General features: G+C 54.3%; 2 protein-coding genes across 28 annotated transcripts in view; both read left to right on the forward strand.

The window, feature by feature from the left end:
- TPGS2 (tubulin polyglutamylase complex subunit 2) overlaps nt 1-23,959 on the forward strand; it is an 821,754-nt gene that overhangs the window by 324,479 nt on the left and 473,316 nt on the right. The gene's annotated exons all lie outside the window — the stretch shown is intronic.
- Nucleotides 1-23,959, forward strand: part of CELF4 (CUGBP Elav-like family member 4) — a 320,949-nt gene that overhangs the window by 277,751 nt on the left and 19,239 nt on the right. For 5 of the 27 annotated variants that reach the window (XR_007721063.1, XM_050767262.1, XM_050767286.1 and 2 more), the window contains exons 4-10: nt 11,206-11,334; nt 11,565-11,644; nt 11,996-12,139; nt 13,290-13,437; nt 15,535-15,684; nt 19,837-19,902; nt 21,723-21,806. Coding sequence is in view for 26 of the 27 variants with exons in the window: in XM_050767262.1 (XP_050623219.1) it covers nt 11,206-11,334; nt 11,565-11,644; nt 11,996-12,139; nt 13,290-13,437; nt 15,535-15,684; nt 19,837-19,902; nt 21,723-21,806 (801 nt within the window). In the remaining variant the exon portion in view is untranslated. The remainder of the gene's footprint in view (nt 1-11,205; nt 11,335-11,564; nt 11,645-11,995; nt 12,140-13,289; nt 13,438-15,534; nt 15,685-19,836; nt 19,903-21,722; nt 21,807-23,959) is intronic. The other 22 variants (XM_050767263.1, XM_050767288.1, XM_050767270.1 and 19 more) reach the window with 7 other exon arrangements.

Here is a 23,959-nt window from a genome sequence, read left to right on the forward strand (position 1 = left end):
GCCTCTGTTTCTTCGTCTGAACAGTGGAAATAATCAAATACCTGCCATACCTGTAAAGTGCTGCTCTCAGTGTCTGGATCATAGTGACTGGGAGCAAAATGAGAACCACTGTGGTTCTTCTTGTTCTCACAGCCACCACCTGGAGGAGCAAGTCAGCGCTGCAGACATGGGCAGGGCACCTCAAGCCCGGGGGAAGGAGGTGGAGTTGACTGGGCTGGGCAGCGCTGGCTGGGGCGGCAGGGCTTCTGTGATGTGGGAGTTGGGTCCTGCAGGCTCTTTATCATGTAGGGCCTGGGTGATATTGCACTGGGCCACAGGAGCAGCCATGGATGCCATGGATGAGGAACCAGATGGAGCCAAGGGAGGGCATGGTGCGCTGTGAGGCCAGGCACAGGCGAGAAGAATGGGCCCAGGGTTGCAGGCCCAGGCCTTCCAGAGGTCAGAGGAGAGGGGCCAGGCCTTTTGCCTTGGGGAGGTGCTTAGATCAGGGTGGGTGGGAGAGGAGGAAGGGGGATGTGTGTGTGTGTATGTGCATTGGGGTGTGTGTCTGTGTTATGTGTGTATGCTGAGGTGTGTGTTGGTGTATCTGTGTGTGTGTGTATGTGCATCTGTGTGTGTATGTTGGTGTGCATCTGCATGTATGTGTTTGTGTACGTGTTGGAGTGTATGGGTGTGTGTATCTGTGTGTGTATGTGTATCTATGTGTTGAGGGATGGCTGCTGGTGTGCATATTGGTGTGTGTATGTTTGTGTGTCTATGTATGTGTTGGGGTGTGTGTCTATGTGTGTTGGTGTGTGTGTGTTGGGTGTGTGTGCATGTTGGATGGTTGGATTTGTGTGTTGGGATGTGAGTTGGTTGTGTGTCTATGTATGTTGGGGTATGTATGTGTATATGTGTGTATGTTGGGTGTGTGTGCGTGTTGGGGTGTGTAGCTATGTGTTGATGTGTGTGTATGTGTATGTGTGTGTTGGGTGTGTGGGGGTGTTGTGTGTGTTGAGGTGTGTGTCTATTTGGTGTGTGTATGTGTATGTATGTGTGTTAGGGTGTATGTTGCTGTATGTGTGTATGTTGGGGTATTGCACTGGTGTGTGTTGGTGTGTGTATGTTGGGGTATATGCATTGCTGTGTATTGGTATGTGTATTGCGTGTGTGTCTTTGTGTGTGTATGTTGGGGGTAATGCATTGCTGTGTATGTGTGTGTGTGTTGAGGTATATGCTTTGGTGTATGTTGGGGTGTGTGTGTATGTTGGGGTATATCTGTTGGTGCATGTATTAGTGTGTGTGTGTGCTGGGGTATATGTGTGCCACGTGTATTGGGGGGTGTATGTTGGGTATATGTGTGGTACATGTATTGGGGTGTGTGTGTGTGTTGGAGTATACATGTGGTGCATGTATTGGGGTGTATGTGTGTGTGTTGGGGTATATGTGTGGTGCATGTATTTGTGTGTGTGTGTGTGTTGGGGTATATGTGTGGTGCATGTATTTGTGTGTGTGTGTGTGTGTGTTGGGGTATATGTGTGGTGTATTGTGTGTGTTGGGGTATATGTGTGGTGCATGTATTGGGGTGTGTATGTTTGTATGTTGGGGTGTATGTGTGGTGTATTGTGTGTGTGTGTGTGTGGGGCATATGTGTGGTGCATATATTTGTGTGTGTGTGTGTTGGAGTATATGTGTGGTGCATGTATTGGGGGTGTGTGTGTGTGTGTTGGAGTATATGCATGGTGTGTATTGGTGTGTGTGTGTTGGGGTATATGTGTGGTGCGTGTATTGGTGTGTGTGTGTGTTGGGGTATATGTGTGGTGCGTGTATTGGTGTGTGTGTGTTGGGGTATATGTGTGGTGTGTGTATTAGGGTGTGTGTGTGTGTTGGAGTGTATGTGTGGTGCGTGTATTGGTGTGTGTGTGTTGGGGTATATGTGTGGTGCGTGTATTGGTGTGTGTGTGTTGGGGTATATGTGTGGTGTGTGTATTAGGGTGTGTGTGTGTGTTGGAGTATATGTGTGGTGTGTGTATTAGGGTGTGTGTGTGTTGGGGTATATGTGTGGTGCGTGTATTGGTGTGTGTGTGTTGGGGTATATGTGTGGTGTGTGTATTAGGGTGTGTGTGTGTGTTGGGGTATATGTGTGGTGCGTGTATTGGTGTGTGTGTGTTGGGGTATATGTGTGGTGCGTGTATTGGTGTGTGTGTGTTGGAGTGTATGTGTGGTGCGTGTATTGGTGTGTGTGTGTTGGGGTATATGTGTGGTGCGTGTATTGGTGTGTGTGTGTTGGAGTGTATGTGTGGTGCGTGTATTGGTGTGTGTGTGTGTTGGGGTATATGTGTGGTATGTGTAGTAGGGTGTGTGTGTGTGTGTTGGAGTGTATGTGTGATGCATGTATGGAGGTGTGTGTGTATGTTGGGGCATATGCGTGGTGCATATACTGGTGTGTGTTTCTCCTCCCTTCTACCACACACCCTTTCACACTCCCTGCTTTTGCACATGCTGTTCCTTGGCCCGCAATGCCCACCCCTTGCCTCTCCCACAATGCAAACCCTGCCCATGGATCATTCCGGGTCCAGCAAAAGCCTTTTAGGTCTTTCTCAGCCCTTCATACCCACAGGGCTCATCAGTCCATGCGCTGTGCCCGCACTATGTCCAGTACCTACTCATCTCTAGGGAACACTCATTTCCTACCTTCTGAGGATTCCTGAAGGTCAGCTCCTTGTCCCATGCACCCATCACCATGCCAGGTTTATAGCAGCCCCACCCCCAATGCTCATTTAGCAAATGGATTCATTTATTCATGGCAATGTGTATTTATTGAGCATCTACTACATGCCAGGCCATTTAGGAATTGGACCTTGCTGCATGAATGAACGAACATGGACATCTCATTCATGGAGGAAAAAGGTCAGGGGGCATGGAGTATGGGTGCCTGTGTAGCCCCTTACATGGTATTACTGGACTTGGCTTGGTCTCAGAGTGAGGGGGAGACCACAGGGTTTCAGCAGGGTTTCAGCAGGGGAGAAACAGGGTCTGCCCTGGATTTTAACACCCCCCTCTGCTATTCTCTGGAGAGCAGACAGCAGGGGCTTGGGTGGGTGTCAGCATCGAGGAGGTAACCGTCTTGCTTGGGTGGCTCCAACCTCGGGGGAGAAGGAGGAGGGATGGCGGACCCTGAAGTATCTGGAAGGCAGTGCTGGCTGAAGGAGTGCAAGTGACAGGGACTCCAATCTCCTGCCTCTTCCACCCCAACATCAAACAGCGCCAGGCCCGGAGGGAACCAAGCAGATGAAGGCCAGCACTGCCTCCTGGGGGCGGGGCAGAGCCGGTGAGGGTCTTCATTTGCATCCCATTGGAGGCCCCCAAACACGTCCTGATCCCAGCAGCCTTTGATCTGTTCTGATGTCTCCTTCGGCCTTCTTCCCAAGCAGGAAGGCTTTTATCCTCAGAGTCGGCTCCCAGCCCAGCTGTGCCCCGCTCTGGCTCTGACACAGTGTGCTGGAGGGAAGGGGAGTGCATCGCTCTCCACTGGCTCAGGCTCAGAGCCCTCCTGAGACCTGGCCCGTGGTGACCCTGTGTCCCAGGTGAAGGGACTGGCTCTTGGGAGGATGGCCAACCTGGTCACATAGCTGCAGGTTCTTGACTCTGGTGTGGACAGTGGTGCTGGAAACTGTCTACGCCGACCCGATTGGGGGTAATTGCTGGGTTCTCAGCCTCCAAGAAGGGGGGTGCAGACCCCTGTCCCTATCCACTGCATCCCTACTTAGAGGGCAGTTCTGCTACTGTATGCTGCCCCCTGGGGCAGTGAGGTGGCTCTACAAGGGCTGGCAAAGAGGAAGAAAAGGAAGCCTCTGGGTTTTGGGGTGGAGTGGTCAGGCAACCTCGAAAACTGCACAGATGTAGATTCAGATGAGTCGCTCGTCCCTTAGGAACCATGGGTACTTGACAGATCTGGGGATTGGGAGAATTCGTGGAAATGGCATGTAGGGATGCTCAGTACCTTTGGGGGAAATGTCTGTTTTTGCACAACCCATGTAGACCTCCTGGAGGCTGGAGAGCATCTCAGTGGTTCTCAAAATGTTGCTTTCTTCCCTGACTGACCTGGGCTGGCATGACTTTGCTCAGTTCGATGTCCCTGGGGGTCCTCTCTACACTCCTGGGTGTGGGAGTGGGTGTCACCCTCCTGCCAACGGGGGTCCCCATGGGTGAGCAGTAGTAATGGTTAGAACATTCACAATAGCTGGCACTTATTGAGCCTTTTCTCTGTGCCACGCACGTGCTAAAAACCTCATTTAATTCCGGACCCGCCTGGGGGGTTATATGCCTTGCCTGAGCCTGCACAGTCAAAATGTGGTAGAACCAGGATTTGACAAACAGCCTCAGTTATTATCTGGAGGACACCCTTGGCCCGGCCCTCCTGTTGAGTCAGGTGTGTCTCCCTGTCCCTTGCTGCTGAAGGTCCTCCCTGATCCACAGGTAAAGTTAGAGAGGGGGCATGTCCTTCACCCTCAGAGTCACTGCCTGCGGGCCCAGAGAGAGTAGAAGATGATCCTGGAATCCAGGAGGCAAACTGGCGGGGCCACTGCATGGGACGACCCTGGACTCAAGCCTCGGCCTGGCAGCTGAGGAGCAGATTCATGGGGTGCTCTGGCCTCCAGGCTCTTGCCCAGTCCCTGTCACTCCCCAAGACCCAAGGCTCCAAAGCAGGAAAGAGACCTCCAGCTCTGTCATCATGAATATCTGGCATTTTCTCTGCAACCCCAAACTCCTGGCTTTGAGCTTCCAGGTCTTCTAGCAGCCTCTCTGCCCATCCCACCAGCCACTAGACCTAAAAGCCATGTACTCCCCACCCTGGTCCTTGACCCTAGGGTTCTCCCCAGCTCAGTAACCGCCCCCCCTCCCAATCTTCCCTCAGCAGCTGGAGGGAAGAGAATAGTAAACATCTACTGCGGTAATAAAAGGCATTAACCATCTGAACACTTGCCCACAGTGCCCCTGCAACCGTCTATCCTTAAGCAAGAAATATTGTTTAATGCTGATGGTAATGAGTGAATCAAATTGTGAAGATTAAACCGGAATTTGAGCATTAGCGCCAGGATGCTGGCATTTGGCGAGTCAAGTGATACTGCTGTTACCTCCCTCCTCACCACTCAGGGTCGCGCTCACCCTGCCCAGCCAGCAAGATGCTCCCCACGTGGCTAGGGTGGGGCAGTAGAGAAGGCACAGCCCTGAAACATCCCCCTTAGGGGTTTGTCCTAATCCTGAGACTCCACTGAGGGTGCCCTGGGTTCTCCTTTTAAAATACAAATCCTTTCAGCCTGAGCCCCATCCCGCCCTGACACCCTGAATAGAGTGAACTCAGGAGTTTTCGTCTCCCTCATGGAGGGATCCATGGGAGGATGCAAGAGATTCTGGCAACCAGATTCCACTGTCTTTTCATAAGCACCTATCACTTCCCCGGGTGTCACCCAGTGCTTTTTATAGGTTGTGAACCAGAGCTCAGAGTTAGACTGGGGTTTCAGGAAAATTAAAAAGAGTCCTGAAGTCAAAGGAATGGGTGATGTATGCGTTGGTGGAAAGGAGAGCAGGCTCAGGAGGCAGCTGAAGAAGCAAAGTCAAGCCTCCTCAGAGTCCCCTTCTTGCAAAGCTGCCACAGGCAGGGACCACTTGGAGCAGGTGAAAAGGACAGTCAAAGGCATCCCTCCACCTCTCCGCCTTTGCTGAAATTCTAGTGTGGGCCTGTAGTCCCTGCATATGTCCCATGCACATCATAACTCCAGCCCACCTCCTCCTGGAAGCCATCAGGGTGTAGCTAGTTCCTCCTTCCCCATCCAACCTCTTCTGGCCTGCATCCCAGAGTTACTGGATGTGTTTATCAGGCCTTTGTTCTCTCACTAGGGGCTCCAATGCAGAGGCTCTGGGCCCACAGACCAAAGACTCTGGATTCTCCAGGGATCTCAGAGCCATGCACAACTATTTCTCCCCAACCCATTAAAAGAGAAAACCCAGAAGCGCTCTCGAAACTCATCTCAGATCCTCTGTTCCGACAATTCCCAGGCACACAGTGAGTGCTCACTCATTGCTCACTGAAGGGGTGGCCATAGGAGAGACCCAAAGTATGTCAGGGGTTTTGTCCAGCCCCTCCTGAGGTGGCTGTAAGCACCTTCACCTGACACAGAACCGGGGGCTTCTCCTGTCCACAATTTTATCGTCTTCCCCCAGCCCCAGCTCCTGCACAGGTGGGGTGGTGAGCACAGACTCTGCCTACTCCCCCATGATGGTTAGACATCTGGGGACAGAGAGCCAAGCTGCCCTCTCTGGGTCCAGGCAGGGCTTGGATGAGCACCCACCTCCTGTTGCCCAGCCCTTTGGGGAGTCACACTCCTGTTCCACAGAACCCCAGATACTCCCTCACACCTGCAGGCACAGACATGATTTAAAAGAGCAGACTGCAGCAGCAAGGGCTTTGTGATCATGAAATCAAGGAACCCCGTGAGGCTGGGTTGAGTCCAGACTCCAGCTATGGGCAACCTCCTGTGCATCCTGGGGCTCCTTCTCCGCCCCACCTTCCTCATCTGAAAAAGCATGAAACCCTTGGTGTTATCCGGGGTCCTGCCCAGTTCTGCCACTCGATGGCCTTGTTCTTCCAGGTGCAAGGACAGCAGTTCTTGGGGCCACAGTGTGGCAGCCCTGCTGGCCTTTGTCTTGTTTGGGCACTTGTGTATTGTGGATGGCCTGTCTCTCCACCCGGATGCCAGCTCCGATGAGCAGCTTCGTCTCTCTTGTTTACCGCTGTAGACGCAATGCTTGGAACAGTGTCTGGCACAGAGAAGGCGCTCAGTGAACAGCTGTTGAGAGACTGTAGAATATGCTTCCCTTGCTCTGCCCCTTGACCAGGAGGAACCCATGAGGCCTCCGTCCCCTCAGCCTAGGTCAGCAGATTTTGTTGTGCTCAGTTTCCAACTCCCAGGGCTGAGCCTCTGACCTGAGCTGGGCTCTGTCAAGAGAATTCTGGGCTCCCAGTGCCAGCCTCCAGTTGCTCATCACATCTCTGGGCCCCCAGGGGTCTCAGTGACCTCTCAGTCACTCTTCAGCCCATCCCCTCACTAACTCTGAGGCCACTCCTTGCCTCACCACTTTGGCCCAGTCCAGCAGCACCTGCCTGAACATCTCTTCAGAGGGGCAGTTCCCCAATACCCCAACTACAGGAAGCAACGGCCTCAGGGCTGAGGGCTCACCTGAACAGGGGGGCCACCAGAGCCTCTCCATTACCAGGGGTCCCAGCTCAGGCAGCTGGGCAGCGATCAGGGCCTGCTCTGCCTGTACCAGGAATCAGGGGCTGTGTGGATGGAGAAGGGTGGGCACGGGCTGGGAAAACTGAGTCATTCTCCAAGACTTGCAAAATTGGCATCAGACCCAAGACACCAGCCAAATGGTAGCGTTGGTTATGTGATACAGCCTGAGACAGTGCCTCAGGAAAGTGGCCAAAACGGAGGTGGGCAGAGGGGGTGGGAGACAGGGAGATGTCATCCATCTCAGCTGGTCAGCCACAGCCTCAGAATCTAGTCCAACCTGTTGCTTCAAGTGTGCTCCCCATCGTGAAATGTGGATCCTCTGACTTCTCCTCTCACCCTCTTTGACCTCTGCCCCCTCACAGTAGGGGTGACCCTCCAGGCCAAAGCAAGGCAGGGCAAATGAAGGGCAAACAGCACTGCATTTCCTCTTCCTCCTGCATGGAGAAACCCAAGTAGGGGCCATTGCCATGGTAATGACCTCTTGGCAGGCACTGGGACCCTAGCCACCACCATGACAGAAGCATCTAACCATACCCATTTCATAGATCCCAAAACTCAGGTGTGGAGCAGGGGAGCCGGAGTGGGAGTCAGTGGGCCTGGCCCTGAAGAAGGTCCACGGGTGAACTCAAAGTCCCTTCAGCCCCTGGTCTGAGAGACAAGCCTTAGAATCACTCGTATAAGTCACAATACCCAACCGGAGGATGGTGCAAACTGAACGCATTTGAGGATCCCAGAAGCAGACATTTGAGTTGGGTGTGGTCAATCCACGACTACCTGGAGGAAGTGGGTCTGAAGCTGGGTTTCTTTGGTATCTTGCAGCCCTCCAGAAAGGTAAGGGTGGCTGTAGTTTCCCTGGGGAAATCCAGATGGGGAGGAAGAGGGGAGCCTGGCCGCTTATATGTTTAGAAAGGCCTCGAGAAGGAGGCGCTTAACTGAGAACTGCACAGTAAAGGGAGATTTCAGGGGAGGGGAACGAGGAATTAGGAAAAAACAAAAAAACCCAAAACCGGCAAAAAAGGAAGTGGCTGGATAGAAAGGCACATGTGGATGAATTTTAATGCAATCAGAAAGCTGTCATAGCAATAATAAAGGAATGCATTCAGACGTCAGGAGAGGCGAAGGCGAGGAGCTGCGGTCTCCGAATGTAAATCAAGCTTGGGCAGAGGAGGTGCCTTCCCTTTCTTTCCTTTTTCTGTCCAAGTGAGGAAGTGGAATTTTTAGCAAGAGGGCCAGGGATTAGCAGGGGCGGGGTTCCATTTCTAAGTCTTTCTAGAAACCCTATTCAATTGAGCCTTTAAAAGGCACTAAAGGTTGAGGGGGAGGTAGGGGGAACACTGGGGGCTGTGCCTGGAGGGAAGAGTTTTAATTACTCCACAAAAGAAGGAAAAGCTCCCATTTCACTTCCAGTAAATTGCTGTTGCTGCTTCCAGGAGTCAAACATAAGGGCTCCCCAGTCTGTCCTCTGTCTCTGTCATCTTTCCCCCCAGCCCTCTTCTCCCAGCTCTTTGCCTCTAATTCTCTTGTCTATGTTTCCTGTCATTTTCTCTCCCCCGCTCCCTTTCTGCGATGAATTCTATCTCCTCCCATCCCACTTCAGCTTTTCTCTTCCATCCTCCCTCTCTCTCTCCCTTCTCCTTGTGCCCCAGAGCCTGGAGCTGGAGGAGGGGGGCGGGTAAGGCTGCACGCGGAACCTCGGAGATGGGGTGGGAGTGTGCCCCAAAGTCTTGCCAAGCCAAAGGAGCCAGAAGAGCAGCTTGAGGCAGGAAGTGGGGCTGGGGCTCTGGGGTCCAGAGCTTTAGCTGAGGCCCACCCTGTTGGAGGGCCAGCTGGTGTTTTCTGACCCACAGCTGGTAACAGGGACTAGCAACTGTGCCCTACAGGTTGTGGAAGGAACTGGGACCCGGCACCATGTCATCATGGAGAACTGGCCCAGTGTTGAGTGCATCTGGACTGAGTAGTACCAGCAGGGCAGAAGGCAGGAGGACTCTGCAGGTGGCTTGTGGAGCACAGGGGCCTGGAAGCTTCCTCTGCTTTGCTTCAGAACCCGGGACAGCCCCTCAGCTCTAAGCGAACTCCCCTGGCAATTTGGGCAAGGTGGGGGTTCTCTGAGAGAGAAGGTAATAACCACCTTGGATACAGAAGGACACAGGGTCTTTGAGTGCCCATGTGTTCAGAGGAAACCATGAACACATGGCCATTTGCAGTTTTGGGGTCTGCATTTCTGCAGCTTTGGCTGTGTGTCAATCATGTAATCATCCACAAACATCTAGTGAATGCCTGCTGAGTGCAGCCACCCCTGGGACTCTGTTCCAGTTCCTATGGCTGCATACCAATTTAGCCCGAAACTGAGTGGTGTAAAACAACCATTTATTTTGCTCATGGATTCCGTGGGTCAGGAATTCACAGGGCACAGCATGGAAGGCCTGTCTCTGCTCCAGGATGTCTGGGCCTCAGCTGGAAAATTCAAAGCCTGGGAGCTGGAATTATCTGAGGACCCATTCATTCACATGTCTGGTGGTTGATGTTGGCTGTCAGCTGGGGCCTCAGTTCCTTTCCATGGGGACTCTTCTGCATGGGCTAATTGGGGGTTCACAGCATGGTGGCTGGCTTCCACAGATCTAACAGCCCCCCAAAACAGAGCCAAGTGGAAGCTGATCTCTTTTATGACCCAACCTCAGAAGTCACCTGGCATCACTTCTGCCATTCTTTATTTGTTAGAGCAGTCACAAGCCCCACCGAGATTCAAGGGGAAGGAATACGCCCCCCAACTCTCAGTGAGAGGAGTGGCAGTCACACTGAAGTAGCCGCATGTGGGCTGGGGGTGCCTTCTGCAGTCATTCACCAGCTGCTGTGGGTCGATACAGGGTGCCTTGTCTCCCTGAGCACACAGCATGGGGCCAACAAAGCACTTGGTACTCGCCCCAGGTGTGTGGGGGCTGCTCCCTGAGCACACAGCATGGGGCCAACAAAGCACTTGGTACTCGCCCCAGGTGTGTGGGGGCTGCTGAGGTATCTTCAGGAACAGGTGCCCCCAAAGTGCCCAGGGTCGAATTTTGCAGCGTGAAGAAATAAGAAGAGCCAGAACGAGGAAGGGGTATCCAGATGGAGGAAAAAAATATGTGAGATACCAAGGAGGTGTGCCCTGGGATGGCACAGGGCGGGCAGTCACTCATTTTTTATTCCCCTCATCACTGAATGGAGGGCCTCCTATGCTCCAGGCACTGCTGCTTCAGCAGAGAGACCTGGTCTCTGTCCCCTGTGAGCATCCCAGGGAATGGATGGGAAAGGAGAGCTATACGGAAAACCGCAAAGCAAAGCAGTCATTGTCCTTTGACATTCTGGCCAAAGGGATGGGGGGCTGAAACAGAGTAAGGGAGGGGTAAGCAGAAGCATGGGTGAGGAGGCAATACTTAAACTGAGATCTAAAAGAAGAGAAGGACTGGACCTTGTGATGAGTGCGCTCCAGGCAGGGGAACAGCATCTGCAAAGGCCCGACGGCAGACCTGCCAGTTATCATTCATTTTGGTGCCTGTGGAGGATAGCGCGTGAGAGGAGGGAGGAGGGGAACGCAGGCTGCCCGTGTGCTCTAGTGAGGAGCCAGCCCAGGGCTCTGCTCCTCAGGGTGCAGCCTGCCCTGCAGGCGGGGAGAGGCCGAGTCGCTGCGATCCAGCTCCTGCCTGCCACAGCTCTCCCCGCACCTGTCCCGCGGCTGTGCGCTGCTACCCCACCCACTTCTCCCCCTCGCCCCTCCCGCTCCGACTAAGCCCTGCTCCCGTACCCCTCCCCGCACTCCTCCCCCGCCGGCTCCGAGCCCCAGCCCCGCCTCCCCGGCTCCTCCCTTTCCCTGCCGCCCTCCCCCTCCGGCCGTGCCCTGCTCCCGCGCAGCCCGGTCCCTGGCCCGGGTAAGCATCTCCTAATTTTGTTCTAGAAGATAGAAAACTCTTCGTGGGCATGCTCAACAAGCAACAGTCCGAGGACGACGTCCGCCGCCTCTTCGAGGCCTTCGGGAACATCGAGGAGTGCACCATCCTGCGCGGGCCCGACGGCAACAGCAAGGGTGCGCGGGGCGGGGCCGGGAGGGATGCCCGGGAGGGAGGGGCGAGGCGGAGGGAGACCTGAGGGCGCCTCTGAGTCTCCCGGGCCGTCGCCGTCTGTCTCTGGGCTTCTTGGTGTCTCTTTCTCAATCTCTGCCTCATCCGTCTGCGTTCACCTGGGATGCGCCCTCTCCTCCCGGCCCCTCCCTGGCCCTGCTTCTGGGTCCCAGCTCGGCCTCTCGCGTCCCCGCAGGGTGCGCCTTTGTGAAGTACTCCTCCCACGCCGAGGCGCAGGCAGCCATCAACGCGCTACACGGCAGCCAGACCATGCCGGTGAGTGCTGGCCCCTTGGGGCGGGGGCTAGGGCAGCGGCGGGCCGCGACCCCAGCACCCGCCACGCCCCGCCGGCAGTCCAGTCTCCCCAAGAGACAGGAAAGCATGACCCTTATCCCCGGGTCTCAGACAAGGACGTGGAGGCCCAGGGATGTTAAGGAACTGGCCTGAGGTTACCCAGGTAGAAAATGCCCGCGGTGGGGTTCACACCTCATTCCCCTGGGCAAGCACCGATGCCGCCCTCTCCAAAGAGCCGCGAGGAGCGGGCGGGGTGGGCGCAGGCCAGGGGCACCGACAGCTGCGGGCGGAGGCTCTGGAGCAGGTGGGTCTCACGCGCCGCCCCGGCCGCAGGGAGCCTCGTCCAGTCTGGTGGTCAAGTTCGCCGACACCGACAAGGAGCGCACGATGCGGCGAATGCAGCAGATGGCTGGCCAGATGGGCATGTTCAACCCCATGGCCATCCCGTTCGGGGCCTACGGCGCCTACGCTCAGGCAGTAAGTGGCAGCGCGAACGGGCAGCAGTTCTCAAGCTCACTCCCCTGGGAGCCCCAGAGAGCAGAACACATAACCGAAAATTCTGCTCTATCCCTCGCCCTTTCCCTCCAGAGTGAGGAGGGGCCGGGAATGAACCCATGAACCCGGGGAGTGTAACTTCAGAAGGGTTTGAAAGAAGGCTGGCCCAGTTGGGGTGGCTGCCAGGAAGAGGTGGGTTGCTGTCTTGCTTCTAAGGGGCAGAGCTGAGAGAGGCCCCACAGAAACGTGGGTTACCCTGAGCCTTTTCCCCTCAGCCAGATCAACGTTGAACCCTGAGAAGCACAGATGAGAGGGGGAGGTTCAGGTCATTGGTTGCAAACAACCCCCACTCCATGAAACGAGACTTCAGGCCTTCTGGTCTCTCCTGGCAGGGCTCCTGTGAGGCGCCCTAAACCCCTACACACCCACATTTCCGATATCCCCTCAGGCCTCTGGCCCACCTACTTCTTTATTCCACATGCGGACCCACTCTGTCAGCCTCTCTTGGAGCTGCCTCCAGACCGGTAACCACAGCCCCCATGTGGGTGGCACTGAGGCCAGCCACGGTTCTGGGTCTGAAAATGCAGGCTTACGTCACTGCTGCAGCACTGTCCGCCTTGGCCACATTCTGCAGCCTCCCCTGTCTGCACTCACCTTTGTGACAACACTAGGAGTGCCTGGGGTTCTATTCATAATTCTCCTGTCACTTCTACCAATAGACTCCAAATTAAAACCGTTCTGGACAGAAACCTGTGCTACGTTAAGTTTTGCAGAGGCTCATTCCGCATGTCTCTAGTGCTTTGGATGTCACTTCCCCACGAATGACAGGCCGTACACGGGGCTGACTAGCACCCACAGAACCAGCCTCTTTCCCTGTCCCTAACAACAACTTTAGAGTTCCAAAGACCCTAGCATTACTTTTAAACATAGTCATCTCTCAGGGCGGTGGACTCTAATAGCTGTTGGGGTACAGGGCAAGAATGGAGAGGCATCAGGGCTTTCTGGAGTGGGAGACTGCCTGGGGTGTCTGGGGCGCAGAGCCTGGGAGGTTGGTCTCCGGGAGCTGAGGCCCCTGTCGGGGAGGGATGCCCCCTGGAAGCACGTGATATTTTTTCCACTCCCTCTGCCCCAGCTGATGCAGCAGCAAGCGGCCCTGATGGCATCAGTCGCACAGGGCGGCTACCTGAACCCCATGGCTGCCTTCGCTGCCGCCCAGATGCAGCAGATGGCGGCCCTCAACATGAATGGCCTGGCGGCCGCACCTATGACCCCAACCTCAGGTGAGCTGGCAGGTGCCAACACAGGGTCTGGCCTGGTGGGAGAACAGCTGGCCCCAGGCTGGGACCTAATTTCAGCTATCAGCGGACCATTCTGTGGCAAAAGTACATAGTGTCTGGGCCCAAGAGACCTTGCCTTCTGGCAGTTTGTCTCAAAAATGTTCTAATCCCTGAAGATCCAAGGGAAGATGAGATGTGGGACCCATGCAGTCTAGGGTGTGATTTCAGGGTGGGGTGGCTTTCTCTCAAGCTGTTTAACCTTATCAGGAAACAATGTATCTTGATCTCTACTAACAATAGAGACCTGGAAAGAAATTGACATGAAGACATCTCCCTACAGTGTCTATGAGGAAAAGAGCCTTGGCCATTCTGTGGCCTTGTTCAGTCCCTGACCCAAGCACAGAAGGAACCCATTTGGGTATTGCTTTTTTTTTTTTTTTTCCATTTCCCTTTAACGCAACCTAGACTCACTGGCTTTTTCTAAGACAACTATGCAACAAGCTAGAGAGAACCACAAGAGTTATCAAGGGGCAGGAGTTTGGAAATGACCCAGCTCACAAATCATGTTTTTGATTGAATCTTCGCTATTGTCCGTTCCAGTGAGTCTCAACTGTTGCAGTTATGCCCCCGAATCCCCAGGACATCTGGCAATGTCTGGAGACATTTTTGATTGTCACAACTGGTAGTGGGGATTGCTACTGAAATCTAGTGGGTAGAGGCCAAGGATATTGCTATACATCCTGCAGTGCACAGGACAGCCACCACAAGGAACTATCTGGCCCCAGATGGTAATAGTGTCAAAGTTGAGACACTCTAGTCTAGTTCTAAGGGCTGGTCCTGCACCCCAGGCTCTCATTCACTGAGATTCCTTGGCTCTCTGTGCCTAGGCCACAGCAGCAACTTTCCTAACATCCGAGAGATGTTCCTTTCCCAGCTGAAAGCCACAAAAGACTGCCATCTATGGGCTCAACTTGAACACTACCCTTCACCTCTGATCCCCAACTTCAAGGGATACACATGAGCCCAGGCAGTGGGCCAGACTCAGGTCCATGTTCTCAGAGGGACCCTGCTTCCTACGTGAGAGGAAGGCCCTTTCCAGCCTCTGGGCTTTCAGTACAATCACCATAATATCCACATCTCAGGTTCCACCCACCTGGCATAGGAAGGACACAGGATATTGTCATTTGACCCCAACTTTATTCTCACCATCATGACCACTACATTGCTTCAACTGGAGGAGGCCAAGGTGTCTTCTTTGTGTATGAGCTAGAGCTGAGTCTGGGCTGTATAACAACCTCTCTGCCTCAGTACAAGAGAATGCCAGAATTAAGACCTACTCCATCTGAGCAGAAAAACTTCTTTCTGGAGAGGCATATCAGCTCCCCAGTGACCAAGTAAAGACCAGCTCATCCAGCCTTAGCTGGAGAGAGTAACAGCACTGAAAAAGACTTAAGGAGGGCCAGGTATGGTGGCTCATGCCTGTAATCCCAGCATTTTGGGAGGCCGAGGCAGGTGGATCACTTGAGGTCAGGAGTTCAAGACCAGCCTGGCCCACATGGCAAAACCCCAACCCTACTAAAAAATACAAAAGTTAGTTGGGCCTAGTGGTGCATGCTGGTAGTCCTAGCTACCTGGGAGGCTGAGGCAGGAGAATTGATTGAACCCAGGAGGTGAAGGTTGCAGTGAGCTGAGGTTGCACCACTGTACTCCAGCAACCTGGGCAACAGAGCAAGACAAAAAAAAAAAAAAAAAAAAAAAAGGACTGAAGGAAGACCAAGTGTGATTACAGTCAAGGGCATTGAGAGTAGTCTATGTGCTGTCTAAGGACAAGCGATCAGGGTCAGAGAAATCTTCTTTAGGCAGGTGGAATTTGGACTCTGCCTTAAAGGATGGATACAACTGGAATAGGTGAAGTCACTTCATATAGGGAGATAAGGCAAGGCATGGGTCATAGATAAGATTGAGCTGGTATGTGAGGTCCAAGTCTATCCACATGTCCTTGGAAACAGTTGAGTGGAGCTTTATGGGTGGGCCTTCCTCACCTTTGTTCTGCTTGCCTCCCCTCCTCCTTCACCCTTCCGTATCCCTGGAATATCCCAGGTGGCAGCACCCCTCCGGGCATCACTGCACCAGCCGTGCCTAGCATCCCGTCCCCCATTGGGGTGAATGGCTTCACCGGCCTCCCCCCACAAGCCAATGGGCAACCTGCTGCAGAAGCTGTGTTCGCCAATGGCATCCACCCCTACCCAGGTAAGCACATCTGTTAGCACTTATTTCCCTATGCAGCACATTCTTTATCCATGCTGTCCCTGCCCTTGCTGTTATAACAAGATGTGGCTCCTGCCGTCTGTCCATTCCTTCATGAAACCCCAAGTGTGATCAGAGAGGGCCAGCCTCCCATCTTCCTTCAAGGAACCTGTGATGGAAGAAATGAGACCCAAATCCTACCCTTGGAGATGTGTCATTCTGATCTGGGAGACAGAATCCCATTCCAGATGCTCCCTTAGGAAAGAAAGGAGACTGGGTGCAGTTGTACAACCATGTAGAGAGACCAGTAAGTGCAAAATAATTGCGTGTCAATTTAACCTACAAGAAGTAAGGGGATAGAAACTAGAAGAACAATCAGGGGTAGTGTTAAGTAGGAAAATACTTTTTGGGAAGGAGTGGAGGGAGGTACAACGATTGGCAGTCTGTCTAGTACAGACCAGTCGAATCCCTTGCTGCACGCAAAAGCGCTATTAGCGCCCTGGACAGCTCAGCACCACAGACAGCCCAGCACCTTGGACAGCTCCTGGACTCTTACCAAAAAGTCTGCCACACAGAAAGATCCAGGAGGCCTGCTCCTGATTAACTTTGTTCCTCAAACTTAGCCGTCCTCACAGGGTGAGAGTGTCCAGTTTACCTGAAGCAGCTCTTCTCCCTAGTGTGGAGAATGGGCTGCTATCAGGGCAGGGAAGCTGGGCCCAAAGCCCTGTAGTAGACTACAAGGGCAACGTGCTCCAGATGTGGAGAGTGCTGCCCTACTTCCTGGAGGGCAGAGGATGAGGTTAGAGTCCCCGTAAGTATCAGTAAGTACTCAGTTTGTGCTTGGAAAGGGGGGCCCAAGAAGGAGGGCAGGACATGGACCTATCACCTGGGAAGTCAGAGTCCATTGGGAACACAATCTAAGTCTGCAGAAAGATGAGACAATAAGGCAGAATTAAGTTTGATCAAGAGTGAGTGTTCTCAGACTTGAAATGCTAAAGATCCCAATGAATGGAGAGTTCTGTAGGCTGAATAAGCCCAAAAGAGCCTCCCCAAGGAGGAAGCTATCATCGAGCTTTAACAGATGGGCAGGAATTGGAGAGGTGAAGATGAACAGGGAACACCCTCCTGTGGAGGGACCTGCCTGGCAAGAGTGGAGGTGGTAAGGAGATTGGCACACAGGGCAGGCAGGCCAGCCCAAGGTGGATTGACAGCAGAGGCTGGGTCCTGTTCCCCATTCTCGGTGCCCATCAGAATCCACTGTGGGGCTTTATATAACCACATAAGCCCAGACATTCTCGCTTCCCTATCTGGAGTGCAGACCAGGCATTTGTAGTATATACAAGTCCCACCAGCAGCAGAGTGCAAGGTCAGTGTACTAGAGGGAAATAGAGGAGAATTTCCTGACTTTGAACTTGGAGTTGTCCTTGATCCCATTCCCCATTCCAGAGTTTGCCCCATAATCTACTACTCATTGCACCAAGAAGAGGCCAGAGGAGTCTAGAGAGTGAAATGATGAGGCTCTAACGATCTGGAGTGTTGTTTAAAGATGATGACCCCAAGCTGGTAGGGAGGCAGGATGGAGCTGGGCAAGCTGGGGGTGGAAGAGACCCCACCAGTTTCAGGCTCATGGGCTGGGAGGTGGCATCCCCAGCACATCTGGGTATCTTCGTTTCCCACCCCTTCCTGCCCACAAGCCCATCTGGATCTCTGGATCCTGATAAACCTGCTCCTTCCCAACCCCCTCCAGCATCTGTGAGCTATTTCCCTCATGGAATTTGGAAACGTTTCTTCCCCCATTTGTAACAATCTGCCACATCTCATAAACAATTCCCTGCCAGAGCAAGAGGGAGGGAGGGATGGAGGGAAAGAAAGGAAAAAAGTAGTACATTAAAAAAATTAATTTACCATCTTTAAATGCAGAGTTTGGACCCACTGTAATGAGCGAGATCCTTCAAAATGTTCACTCTTTGGCAGTTACTAATGAGGTCGTTAGTCAGAGAACTAGAGAGGGTCTCATAAATGCTTTTCTCTGCTTCCTAGCCCCAGGTAGCTTTTCTGATCTCCCCTCTTGGGTTCTTGCTGGATGCACACAGTGTGGCCTTTACTGTCACATAAACACCCTTGAAGGGGTGGCTCTTGCAAACATTAAAGATTGTTCATTCATTCTTTTCATCATACTATTTGCCAGATGCTTATGATGTTCCTGGCACTGTGCTGGAGACTGCCATGCAAATCGTGCAGGTTATATATTGCATAAGGGCACCAAGCTGTGTGCCCAGAGGAAGGGGCACCCTTTTCTAATTTGCACAAACACACTGCATGGGTGAATAGCTGGAAAGACCAAGAGCACAATCTGGACATGGTTCTCTCTCCATAGAGCTTAGAGGCTGGCAGAGGATAGGGGCAGAGAGGAGACCACCCTGCCAAGCACACCCCACTGAGGAGCCCTCAGTTCCAGCCTCTACCATGGGGGAAACAGAGGAACAGGGTGTGGGACTGGGACATCCCCAGGCAGGAAGGAGGCTTCATTGTGGCTAATCTTCAGCTCCCCACATCTGAGCAGAGCCCTCCTGGGTCGGACTGCCCTGCCACATCCTGCTCCTGGGGGCTATGGAACCTACTGTCCAGTTGTCTCTAGGGACCTCTGCCCCAGGCTTTTCCCTGGACACCCTTCAGGCCCAGGTGCTCTTTTTCTTTCTTTCTTTCTTTTCTTTTTATTGAGACGGAGTTTTGCTTTTGTTGCCCAGACTGGAGTGCAATGGCATGATCTCAGTTCACGGCAACCTCCACTTCCCAGGTTCAAGCGATCCTCCTGCCTCAGTCTCCTGAGTAGCTGGGATTACTGGCGCCCACCACCATGCCCGCTAATTTTTTTGTATTTTTAGTAGAGACAGGGTTTCACTATGTTGGCCAGGCTTGTCTCAAACTCCTGACCTCAGGTGATCCACCCACCTCGGCCTCCCAAAGTGTTGGGATTACAGGCATGAGCCACTGTGCCCAGCCCAGGTGCTCTTTTTCTAATGGAGGTTTACTGAGATACTCAGGGAAACATGCTTAGAAGGGAAGTTGGGGCACTCTTCCTAGACTAAAGATCCCAAAGCCTGGCATAGCCAGTTAGCTTAGCTGGCCTGAGTTGACAGGTGGATAAGCCCAGCTAGTTTCTTCCTGCCACTGCATGTTATCTGGTTTTCCCTCAAGCATCCTAGGGCTCCATCCTCCCTCTGGGCAGTCCCTGCCTCTACCATGTCTCTGGGCTTCCAAGGCCAGCCCACTCCCACATTAGTCACTACCAGCCTTGGTCACCAAAACCAGTGCCTACTGCTGGCCCATGCTTCAGGCTTTTTCCCACAGCTTCTGCAGAGACAGCAAAGGCAACAGAAGGGAACCAGGCCTTTCCCTCAGCCCAGCTTCCCTGAGTTTCTTGCCAAAGTATTGGTTCAGGGGACCTCTCTTCCCACTGAGCGGGAGATATCCCAGGGTCACAGTGTTGGAAGACAGGAGGAAGGTCCTTGGTCTTCTGGTTCCTCGGTTCTGTGGGCAGCACCCCTCTCTCAGTCTGCTGGGAAGACCCCATTTGCGTAGCTGGTCCCTGCTGAGAGGAGCTTGGCCATGGGCTAGGGGTGGAAGCCCTCCATGCCTGGTGCAGCTTCCCTGACAGTGAGGGCGGGTCCCTCTTTGTGAGCAGGCACAGTGGCCCAGGAGGACAAAGCGGTAGTGTGAGGCCTTCTTACCCTTTCTTTCACCCTTTAGGGGCTGCCAGCCCCCTCTCCCTTTCCCCACAGCCCTTATGCAGGGCTGGGCCCCTTGTATGTCCCCCCAGCCAGCATCTCAGTGTTGAGGCTTCCTTGGCATCTCCTCCCCAACCCTCCACAGTGCTCTGCATGAGCCCCCATCTTACCCCAACCCTAGGCCAACTGCAGCCTGCATCCCCCAGCCAGGGTGGGCAACTGTCTACCCTGCCAAGGATGCTGAGCTAGGGAAGGTGACCCCCAGAGGGTCCAGGCACTCAGGGTTTCTGTCTCAGATGCCATGCCCCAGGGCAGAGCCTGCACTAGCCAGAAAAGGCGGTGCAGCTACATCATTGTCCTCATGGGCATAGGGGGAAGGGCCAGTGTGGTGGGCACTGCTGACCTCTGTCCCCTTGGCTCCCTACAGCGCAGAGCCCCACCGCCGCGGACCCCCTGCAGCAGGCCTACGCCGGAGTGCAGCAGTATGCAGGTCGTTAGTATCCACGCGTCCCCACGGCTCCTTCCCCAACTCCGTTTATCTCTCCACGCCTGTGACACCAGTGCCCCCTCAGACCTGGGGCCAGCACTGCATGGGGTGGGGAGAGAGAGTGGAAAGAGGGAGGGCTGTGCTGCCAGAGATCCTCCAGGCTGCCTTCTTGTCAGCGGGCCACCTAGAGTGCTCCTGCAGTGGGGATGGGCAGAACTTCAGGCGAGTGGCCAGGCCAGGTGGAAGTTTTGCCCTTGCTGGGCAGTTACTTATCTTTGAGGCCAGATTTCCCTTCCCCAAGGAGTTTCCAGGGCCGGTTTGCCCAGGAGCACCAGGTTTGACAATAGCACCACAGGTGAGGCTGGATCTGGGTGTGCCCACCACGGGTCACAGCCACTGGCCCGGGAAGCACAGATGCCTGATTTGAGAGAAGGAGGGCCTCTAGAAGAGATGCTGTTTCCCCATCCCCTTCCTCACACACAGGCAGCAGGATGGGGTCCCAGCAGGTGTGACAGGGAGCAGAGGAAGAGAGGTGGGAAGGGATAGCCTTGAGTGAGCAGAGGGCCTGGGGTCACTGAGCGCAAGCCAAGCTGTCAGCCAGGCTTCTCTCTTTCTCTCACCCCTGGACGACACAGCACCCCATCCTCGTCCCTGCCTAGCCTGTGTCCTACTGCCTGACCTGATCAGGGTCTCTCTTCCCTGTGCTTAGAAGAGCCAGTGCTGTCTCCCATGAGTGCAGTGGGGCTGCCTGGCAAGGGGTGAGGGAACTGAGGTGAAGCTGGCCTGGCACATCTGGAGCCCAGAGGAGGTGCTGTCACCTCCTGGGTCCCCTGAGCTCTGACTTCAGGCTCTGCTGCTATGGGAGCCAAGCCAGGCAGAGGAGGGAGCTGGCCACTCCTGTCCTACCTCGGGCCCTTTCCAGTTGGACAATCAGGTTTATCCAACTCAGTTCTCTGCTCCTGGGGACTACCCCCTGGCAGGCTTCCCAGAGGCCAAGTCCACACCTCAGGTGGCCGCCCACCTCCCACACAGGTGCCATTTGAGTGGGAGGGAGGGCCTGCCAGCAGGAGTCAGCTGTGGCTCAGAGAAGTGGGACAACCTTCCTGTGGGTTCCAGGTGGCATGGGGTGATCTTGCCCAGGCCATTTTGGTGTTTTTAATTATCCATTATTGTGTGTTATGCACACATGTGGTTTATCCACTATTTCAAATTCAACTTGCCTCCCCTGAAACACAAACACGTATGTTCACATGTAATGCACACACACGTGCACACACATACACGCATGCATGTATGCATGTAATGTATGCACACGTGCACTAACACCATGTACACACGTGCACACACACCCACACATACACATGTACACACACATACATACACCGACACACGTGCATGCACACTTGTAACATACACACACGTACAAACACATACATGCATGTGTGCATGTAACGTACTCACACACACATACACCCTCCCACATGCATGTATGCATGTAATGTACACACGTACACCCACACGCATGTACACATGTAATGTACACACACGCACACACATACACATACCCACATGTACATGCATGTATGCATGTAATGTACACACATGTGCACACATACGTACACACACCCACACACGCATTTCCACTCTTCACCTTGCAACTTCTCTGTTAGTCCGGGAACTGAAAGCTGGCTTTGTCCTAAGTGGCCGAGTGGCAGGGCGCTTTTTGGCTGATCTGCTTTTACTGCCTGCACTGAAATCTCTCTCTTTCTTCCTGCTTCCACTCTCTGCCTTGTCGCCGGCTCTTGCTTCTTGTCTTGGGCCTCCAGCAGCCGCCTACCCTGCTGCCTATGGTCAGATAAGCCAGGCCTTTCCTCAGCCGCCTCCAATGATCCCCCAGCAGCAGAGAGAAGGTGAGTCTGCAGGCCAGCTCCTGGGCCCCTCCCTACCCCAGTTGTCCCCAAAGAGGCTGCTCACCTGGGCCTTGGGCTGGGGTGTGTGTTGGAAAGGTGACCACGTTTGTGTGCTGTGTTGAGGTGGGCAAGGGAAGACAGCAAGGCTGTGAGGAGTGGCGCTCTCCAACTGAAGGGTAGAGGTCCACTTCTTGTGGGCAGCTCTATACACCAGAGTGGTGTCCGGCCTAGGGCAGGGGCCTGAACAGAATGCCCTGAGTGCTGGCAGGTCCCACACAAAGCACCTTTCCTACTCCCCTCAATCATTGCTGCTGGCCTGACACAGAGCTCACATATTGAAACCTTGGATTATGAGAACCACTTCTGAATGGTTGGGTTTGTGCTTCTTCCTTGGCAAGCCCTTGAACCATCCCTTAAACAGAACCTAGCAGAGGTTAGGCATGTGTGTGCCAGTGGAGGCCTTGTCCCTGACCCAGGGAGTTTCTGATCTTCCAGAGGAGATAGAGGCCCATCCTTGGGGGTTTTCACTGGAGGACCCACCACTGTGTTCCCAGGGAGCATAGCTGGGAGATGAGACTCCAGCAACATGGTGGTTTGCAGAACCAGCTCTGATAGCTGCGCACATTGAGGAAAAGATGGTAACCAGGCTGAGAGGGTCAGGAAGGGAAGCCCCAGAGGAGGTGGGGTCCAAGAATCCCCCTCCTCTGGTGGGCAGGATTTGGCCAGTGGTGAGGGTGGGGAGAAGTAGGAGGGCTCATGGCTGAGGGGAATGGGAGAGGGAGATGAGTTCATTACCCACAGAAGCTGTGCCCTCTGAGTGACCAGGAGAAGCAGGTGGAGCTCCCAGGGCAGGACTGCGTGGGCAGGATGAGAAGAGATGACAATGCCCTAGTGCAGGCCTAGTGAAAGAAGGGGGTGATCCTGGAAAGCTGTGTCCAAAGGCCCTGGTGTGAACAGGGCAGGACAGCAAGATCTTTGGGTCAGTTGCCAGGGACCACAGAATGCCAGTCTGTGTCTTCCCGTCCCAGTGCCTAGGGATCCACATAAGCAGGAAGACAGGAGGCTGGATGAACAGGCCCACCCTCTGGGGCTCTGTGGGCCTGCACAGAGAGCTCAGCTTGAGGGGCAGGACACTAACAAGGTCCCGTCCTCTCTACCCCTATGGAAACGGTCACTGGGTAGTGAGGCACCAAATCTGCCCCTGGCAGCCCCTGTGGTCAGAGCCTTCTGGTGGCTTCCAAAAGCCTGACTCACAGCCCCTGCACACAGTGCCCTGGAGCCCTCCGACGTAGATTAGTCCTGGAAAGGGCCTCAAGCGTCTGCTGGTCCAACATCATTTGACAGGCCCCAGTGCCAGACAGGTCCCTCAGACCCCAAACAGGTGCCGCAGCCTGCCTGGCTGAGAGCCTGGCCTTCAGAGAAAACCCTTTTGGGTGGGACTCTGGCACCTCCTTCCCCTGTGACTCTGAACAAATCACTCTATCCCCTCAGCCTCAGTGTCCTCACAGCAAAGTGAGTAGAGCGGGGAGCGTTCTGTGGAGGGGTGTGAGGACCAAGCCGGCTGAGTCTGCCCCCAAACTCCATTCTGCAAGTGCCTGTGCACACCGCCCTTTCTTTACCAAGCTACCACCCCTTCCAAGGCTGTGCATGAGGCATACCGCCCCAGCTCACACCCGGCAGGCAACTTCTGAGGTCAGGGGCATCAGGGCTTCCCGTGCCCAGGAGAGCCAAGTTACAGGACCCAGAGAGGTGCACAGGAAGGCCCTGTATGTACCGTGCCGCACGCTGCTGCAGCTGAGGGACACTGGGCTACCACCGGTGAAGTGCGGGTGGGGGTGGTCCCCTCATTGGGCTGCAACCCTGGGCCTACCCTGCCCTTGCCTTCCCCACAGTCCAAGCCTTCATCAGTCAGACCGGGGCCACAAGGGGTGGGATCCAGGAGTCCCCATGTCAACCGCTCCAGGTCCAGAACACAGAGCTGTGCCCACAGGCCCTGATATTTTTTCTACCGCTGGTTTCAGGCCATTGTCAGCTCCCTGAATCACTCTGGCCTGTTGCCTCAGGGGTCTCTGAATCCTGCCCCACCCCTCACACAGCTACAGGTCAACGCCACCCTGCCCAACACACATGACAGCCCCTACTGCAGGCCTTAA

This window comes from Macaca thibetana, chromosome 18 (genome assembly GCF_024542745.1).
Source record: "Macaca thibetana thibetana isolate TM-01 chromosome 18, ASM2454274v1, whole genome shotgun sequence".
Lineage (NCBI taxonomy): Eukaryota > Metazoa > Chordata > Mammalia > Primates > Cercopithecidae > Macaca > Macaca thibetana.